The sequence below is a fragment of the Sceloporus occidentalis genome, unplaced genomic scaffold (genome assembly GCF_023333645.1).
Source record: "Sceloporus occidentalis isolate IW3139 unplaced genomic scaffold, rSceOcc1.0.p SCAF_556, whole genome shotgun sequence".
Lineage (NCBI taxonomy): Eukaryota > Metazoa > Chordata > Lepidosauria > Squamata > Phrynosomatidae > Sceloporus > Sceloporus occidentalis.
In genome coordinates, this window is record NW_028317536.1 from 91,788 (window position 1) to 99,474 (window position 7,687).

Here is a 7,687-nt window from a genome sequence, read left to right on the forward strand (position 1 = left end):
GGCCCCTGTGCGGCCGTTCGGGGCCCCTCTTCGCGCATCAATGAATTTTGTTCTTCAATGGAGTAAGAAACAAACTGAGAGTAACTGAGAGAACAATCAGCACTGAGGGGGCTTAGAAATGTTCCCTCTGCGGAAAGACAGCAAATGCAACAACTACTCCTCGCGACGGAGGCTTTAATGGCGCCTTCATCAAATAAGTGAGATGCCATTGGCCATCACAGAGCCTCTGCACACACTCTCTGCTCTGATTGGAGGAACGGCTGTTGCCATGGTGCGCATTGTGTCCCCACAAAGTGGACGGATTCATGGAGAAAGAGAAGAGTGAGGAACTGCCTCCCAGCAGAAGTGGTAGAGGGTAATACAGCGAGGGACTAATAAAATGGATATTTGAACAGGACTGCCCCTCCAAATCCCTGACACTTGAGAGGTATGCTGAGGGGCAGGGGGTGGCAGCAGTGAAGCCAGACTTTCGGATTCGCGTTAAACTTCTGGTCAGACGATGGTTTTAGGAATTTTCGGTTCTTTTATTGCTGGCGGACCGGATCTGCCACCCGTGGTTGGTGGTTTGTGGCCGGCTGGGCTTTGTTGGGTTTTGAGAAGTCGTTTGTCCAAAAACAATGTGTGCGGCTGAGTGGGACGTAAAGCAGGTGATTGTGTATCGACCCCGTCTGTCGGCCCCAGAGAGGGGTAAAGTCTTTATTTAAAGTGCTGGATTAACCCATTCATTTCAGTCATTTGTCTTTTATATAAATATATACACATTCTTTTAGTTATTTTTAACTCTTTTGTTTAGCTCTTTCTTTCCGCCGGGGGTGGGGGGGCCTGATTTCTGCATTTAGTTCCGGCTGGAAGGGATTCTACAAAAATGTTTCAAAAACGTTACATTCCATAAGCTGCCGGATAATCGGTTATCGGCCCCAGAGGGGGGGGGGGTGTCTGTCTGCGCATGTCGGCCTCTCCAGTCTCAACAAGATTTGGTTTCATGCAGAAAAATTTCAAAATTCACAAGAATTTTTTATGATTTACTTTTTTAGGAACGAGGAACGTCCCAGAGACGGTTTAATGTTCTGCCGAGGAATTATTAGGGTATTTAATATTATCAGTCATGTGATATTTTGGGTGACTTTCCCGGCTCAATCAGCGCACTGAGCTGACGCTTTATGGCAATGCTAATGAAGTCCGTTCCTCCATAGACTTTCATTAGTCAGAGAGTCTGGCTGGGTGATTAAGACCGAGCCAGTCTATTGCTCCCCACAGGCAGTATGATAAGGAGTCGGGGGGTTTAGTAGATCGGGGATCAGATAACAGAGCGAGAATCATACAAACGGCTGATATGCGGCTGCCTGAAAACTTCATATTATGGGGCAAAAACTACAACCGGGGTAAAAATAAATATTTATTAAAACGATACAAAGACAAAAACAATTGTGAGAGATCCACCTTTTACCCTAATAAATCTGTAAATGTATTTTATGTATGGTTTAATCAGATGTAACTGACACAAAAGCTTTATCAGTTTCTATGGCAACAGCCTATTAGAGACAAGATTTTAAATGGTTAAATGGGGCCCCATCCTCCCGTTTGGCCTCTCCTCTGTTTGTTAGAAATCAGTCGTTTTCAGGAGCCGTATGTCTATCCCATAGATGTTTAATACCCTCACTGGATTACCCTCTACCACTTCTGCTGGGAGGCTGTTCTGCTTATCTACCACCCCCTCAGCAAAGTAAAACTTCCTTCCTTTTCATCTCAGCCTCTGACCCTCTAGTTTACATTTTTGCTCGTTTTTAGCTGTAACATAAAGGAGTTTTACTTTACTGAGAGGAGGATAGATAAGTGGAACAGCCTCTCAGCAGAAGTGGTAGAGGGTAATACGGAGAAGGTGTTGATTTAGAACGTATAGATTTTTTTATGGCTGCGCGCAGTGGATGTCATTTACAGAATCTTATGCATTGCTGCAACAGGGGGGTAGATAAATGGAACAGCCACCCAGCAGAAGTGGTGAAGGCAAATAGCCTCAGTCATTTAGATAGTCCAGACTCGGCCCCCCGTGCCGCTCAGGGTGTCACAGGCTGCGGCCACTGAATCTGAATGAATGAGACGTTGGTGTCTGCAGGTGCTCAGCGTGGATCCGCGGTGCGTCTCTTCATTAAATGCCCGCAGATTTATCGCCCGGGTTCGCATCCAGCCGCGTGAATCATCAGTCAGAATGGAGAAAATACCCCGCGGGGGGCAATTATCGCTCTCCCCATCTGAATGGTCATTTATTTCCAGTGAAGGAAACATGCAAAGGCCAATTTCGTAACATACCATCTCCGCTGGTCATTAATCCCTTGCGTCTTGTGAACACTGTGATGCCGACCGGGGCCACAATCTAATTTTAAAGCCATTTTATACCCTCATACCCAGCAAACATTCAGAGCTCTTAGAAAAGAGGGGCATCGGGGGGAGGAGAGAGGGGCATCAGGGTGGATGGGTGACCCACACCATACAGTAACTGAGTGTAGTGGGAGTCACCGTATGGTGTGACTCTGAGTAGTGGGTGTGATTGAGTGCGCATCGCGGTGGCTGAGAGTGATGAGTGTGGTGAGTTTACTTCGGTGGCGTGAAATATTTCTCTCTGTAGGGAAGAAAATCCCCCATTCATAAACCTGGGGGGGGGGCACCCCAATGAAGGACTGTATTGTGCTCCCACTGTGTACATCCCAACCGTCCTGGTTTTCACAGGAGAGTCCTGATTTCTGACCTGACCAGGCCAGAGAGGCGAGCCGCATCTCCCCTCTATAATATGATGGCTTCCTTTATATTATAGATTCTTTTTTTAACCGATTCAGCGCCAGCCGCCTTGGAAAGCACGGAAACGGTTAATAGGGAGTATTATTATTATTATTATCCGGTAACGCGCCCGTCACCCGCTGCCGCCGTCACTTCGGATAATTAGGCCTTGCTGGAGAACGTTCTCGTTATTAAGCTGTTGCCTGGATACGGAGTCATCATTAACTCATTCAGACGCTGGCAGGTTAACACTTTCAGCCCGGGGGGGGGGGGGTAGTAAGGTCTGGGAGCTGCAGCTCTTCCGTGATACTGTTCGGCCTGCGTACCTTGTACAGCGCTGTGGTGTATGATGGCGCTATATACATCAATGAATAGTTATAATAATAATATGTATGTCAGCGCGACCCGAGGCACTTGCTTACTCATAGGTGGGTAACAAATACAAAGGCAGAGACTGTCCAAGGGGCCATACTGGTGATGATGTGTACCTGCCAAGTGTTCCTGTTTAGCTTGTCCAGTCCTTCTCTGGACCCCAAATCCTTGATGCCCCTCTCTCCCCCCCCTGATCCCCCTCTCTCCTCCCCTGATGCCCCTCTTTTCTAGGAGGTGAGAATGTTTGCTGGGTATGAGGGGATCGCAGGGTTCTACGGCCCTAAAAGCCCCGATAATGTGTATAGAAACAGCTTTATAAACTAAACGGAGTAAATAAACCCCCATTATTCTTCTTCTAAATGCCCCACCAAGTTACACCAATAGTCCTAACTACAGCCCCGCCTCTAACCACACCCACTAAAACAATGCATGTAAAAATCCCCTCACCGAATTAGCCTCTGCCACTTCTGCTGGGAGGTTGTTCCCGTCATCCAACACCCAATTAATATACCCCGCTGGGTGTCTCATGAAATGCGCCAACAGTATTTCCAGCGTCTCGCGCGGTAAATAAAGTGCCGCACCGATGTCTGCCGGCAGCTTAGCAGTTAGGAGATGATCGCGCCCCCCATAAACCGCCTCATTGGTTCATTAACGTGAAATATTTGAGGTCTCGGCCAGGAAGCTAAAATCAGTGGCAGCCCGTGGCAGATCCAGCATTATCTGACCATTTTCTCTCCCCTCCCCCCAGCCTTACAAATCAGCTCTCTTACAATAGGGGGGAGATAACTTAATGGGGAGGAATAATCGTGCGGATCCTGAGAACAGGAAGTGGGGATGGCTGCTCCCGCGGGGTCCGCATAGATACATAAATATGGATTATTTTAACTTTGGGGACTGGAAGCTGCGTGAGACTAGATGGGGGCCAGATGGGGCCGATCTGCCGGCGGGTTCCATTTAAAGCTGCTGTTCCACCCACTGCGCTAAAGTTAACCCTTTGTATCCAAGCTCATCATTTCCCAGAAGGAATTCGTTAAGCGTGTTATTAACAATGATAGGCTGTTGTCATAGAAACTGAAAAAAATGCTTTTTAATTGATTTTGTTTTGGGAAAAGAATAAAAACTACAGATCTGCCATATATTATATCATACTAACTAAATTCCTAATAGCCAATGGGGCACTTTTTAGGGGGTGTGGTTAGAGGCGTGGCCAGGGGTATTTATGTAACTGAGTGGGGCATTTAGAAGAAGAAGAATAAGGGGCCCTGATAGAATTGATAGAGGGATATTATGGTCACCCTTATCATACGACCTTAACTCACGCGGGGCGGAATAACCCCCGCGCCTCGTGGAAGTGGGTGTGGAGCGGGGACTTTGTCCTGTCTGCCTGGAGGGATAAAGTCTTGTTTGCAGCCGAGCAGATAACGGGACTGTCCCCGTGAGCTGACGCTCTGACCCCCGCTCCGCTTGTGTCTCCTGCAGCCGTGAAGATGGAGGATTACGATTTCCTCTTCAAGATCGTTCTGATCGGGAACGCCGGGGTCGGGAAGACCTGCCTCGTCCGGCGATTCACTCAGGTGAGTGGCTCCTGCCTTCCGGGGGCCCCGGCTTCGGCTTTTGCCCCTCTCCCCGGTCTGTTAGTTATCCTTGTTTAGCCCCAAATGCCTGCGCGTTCCCTGCCGGGGGCAATCACATTATGTGTATTTATATAGCGCCAGCAGATTCCGTAGCGCTGCTACAATAAGGCAAAGGGAGAAGATTTGGCATAACATTAACCCTTTGAGTGCCAGGGGGTCGGGGCACATTTCTCTCCCATAGGGAGGCCGCTGCTAATATGGAAATAGAAGGGGTTAAATCCCATAATTGTGTCCGCAGACCCCCAACCCTCTCACCCTCTGCTGCCCCTGTGGGCTCTTGTCATCACTCCGCTTGGTGGTGATGGGAGTTGTAGTCCACAAAAGCTCACGATTTCACCCCCTTTCACCCAGAGAGGACATTTCAGGACGATGAACATTTTCCATTTTTTTGGGTCTTTTCAGGGTCTCTTCCCCCCCGGTCAGGGGGCCACCATCGGGGTGGATTTTATGATAAAAACGGTGGAGATAAAAGGTGAAAAGATAAAGGTAAAGAACCCGCAAATAACACCGCTTAGCGAATAAACCCCCATTATCTCCCAGAAATGTGTCTACCCTATACATTCTACAGGGCGAGTCACTGATTACTCTATACATTATACAGGGGGCCGGCTCGCTCATTTATCAATACATTATACAGGGGGCCGGCTCACTGATTTATCAATACATTATACAGGGGGCCGGCTCACTGATTTATCTATACATTATACAGGGGCCGGCTCGCTGATTTATCAATACATTATACAGGGGGCCGGCTCACTGATTTATCTATACATTATACAGGGGCCGGCTCACTGATTTATCTATACATTATACAGGGGGCCGGCTCGCTGATTTATCAATACATTATACAGGGGGCCGGCTCGCTGATTTATCAATACATTATACAGGGGGCCGGCTCACTGATTTATCTATACATTATACAGGGGCAGGGGACACTGATTTAACTATACATTATACAGGGGCCGGCTAACTGATTTATTTATACATTATACAGGGCTGGCTCACTGATTTATCTATACATTATACACGGGGCCGGGTCGCTGATTTAACTATACATTATACAGGGGGCCGGCTCACTGATTTATCTATACATTATACAGGGGGCCGGCTCGCTCATTTATCAATACATTATACAGGGGGCCGGCTCACTGATTTATCTATACATTATACAGGGGCAGGGGACACTGATTTATCTATACATTATACAGGGGCCGGCTAACTGATTTATTTATACATTATACAGGGCTGGCTCACTGATTTATCTATACATTATACAGGGGGCCGGTCACTGATTTATCTATACATTATACAGGGGCAGGGGACACTGATTTATCTATACATTATACAGGGAAGGATTGTAAATGCTGCTGTTCTCTGTTGTGTAGCTGCAGATTTGGGACACTGCGGGGCAGGAGAGGTTCCGCTCCATCACTCAGAGTTATTACCGAAGTGCCAACGCTTTGATCCTGACTTATGACATCACCTGCGAGGAATCGTTCCGCTGCCTTCCGGAATGGCTGAGGGAGATAGAGCAGTACGCCAACAATGAGGTCATCACCGTGCTTGTGGGTAGGTCATAGCAGCCAATATCCGGGTCACCTACTGGCCGGGAAGCCATCATATCCCTGCGTATAAGGGGGGCTCGCGTCACGCATGCGCAGTGACAGCTTCTCACAGATAGTAAGTTTTAACCTTACCAAAAAGATGGTACATAAGTGGAACAGCCTCCCAGCAGAGGCGGTAGAGGGTAATACAGTGAGGGTATTAAACATGCATGGGATAGACATACGGCTCCTGAATCTAATACGAGACCAACGACTGATTAAGGTTCGAGTCTTTACAGCAGGAGAAACGGGTGACTAGACGGGGGCCGGGTGGGGCCGATCTTTTTTTTAGTTTTTTTATGTTTTGCAGGTAATAAGATCGACCTGGCAGAACGAAGGGAGGTCTCGCAGCAGAGAGCTGAAGAGTTTGCAGAGTCCCAAAAAATGTATTATCTAGAAACCTCCGCCAAAGAGTCGGACAACGTGGAGAAGCTTTTCCTGGACTTGGCCTGCCGCCTGATCGGCGAGGCGCGGCAAAACGCGCTGGTCAACAATTTGGACTCCTCGCTGCCGGGAGAAGGGAAAACCATCAGTTATTTGAACTGCTGTAACTTCAATTAGATCCGGAAACGGCGAGAAAACGAGTGGGGAGGAAAAAAAAAACCCCGAAACACTCGGAATGGGCCCCATCTCTGCGAGGGACGTTCCTGTATTGACCTTCTGACATCTGCCCCGGGTCGGGTTTAAGCATGGAGGGCCGCATGCCTTTTTTCCCCCCCGCAGGTCACCATAGCGAGGCAGAGTATGGTTTCTGGAGGAGGTGCGCCGCTCAGAGTGTTTTTAACAAAAAAAGACAAAAGCTGTACAGATTTAACCAGACGGGGAGGCTTTTTTTCTAATAAATAGAAAAGTAATTTTAAGGACATGGGAAAAAAAAAACTTTTTGCGTGTTTATAAGAAAAATGAGCACCGTGAATATATTCTCTGCTTCCGTTAAGTTTTTTTTATATTATTTTTAGGAAAACAGTAATATTTTTGCTGCATCCCTCCCCCCCCCTTTTTTTTGCTTGTTTCTTTTTTTGTTGAGGGTCTAAGCTACGGATTTTTTTCTAGTTTTTTTTTTTTTTTTTTTTTAAACATTTTAAATGAAAGACAAATTATACAGGTTCGGGTTTTCTATCCCGGCTTCGTCGTGCCGAAAAAAGTCAATCTTTCCGTTTTGAGAGTGAAAGAAGAAACGGGATGTTAAAAACTGCAAAATATCACAGGGGGAACTCACATGGAGGACGGTCCCGGACATTAAAACCCCTGTGAGGAGCCATCAATACTTTTTTTTTTTTTTAAATGCTAAATTATTCAAAAATC

General features: G+C 47.2%; 1 protein-coding gene across 1 annotated transcript; it reads left to right on the top strand.

The window, feature by feature from the left end:
* The first annotated feature begins 4,616 nt into the window (after window positions 1-4,616).
* Window positions 4,617-6,943, top strand: LOC149271134 (ras-related protein Rab-30-like). The gene is made up of 4 exons (XM_089507594.1): window positions 4,617-4,718; window positions 5,181-5,264; window positions 6,164-6,347; window positions 6,693-6,943. The coding sequence occupies exons 1-4, from the start codon at window positions 4,632-4,634 to the stop codon at window positions 6,941-6,943; spliced, it is 606 nt and encodes a 201-aa protein (XP_089363720.1). The 5' UTR covers window positions 4,617-4,631.
* Window positions 6,944-7,687: the final 744 nt, after the last annotated feature.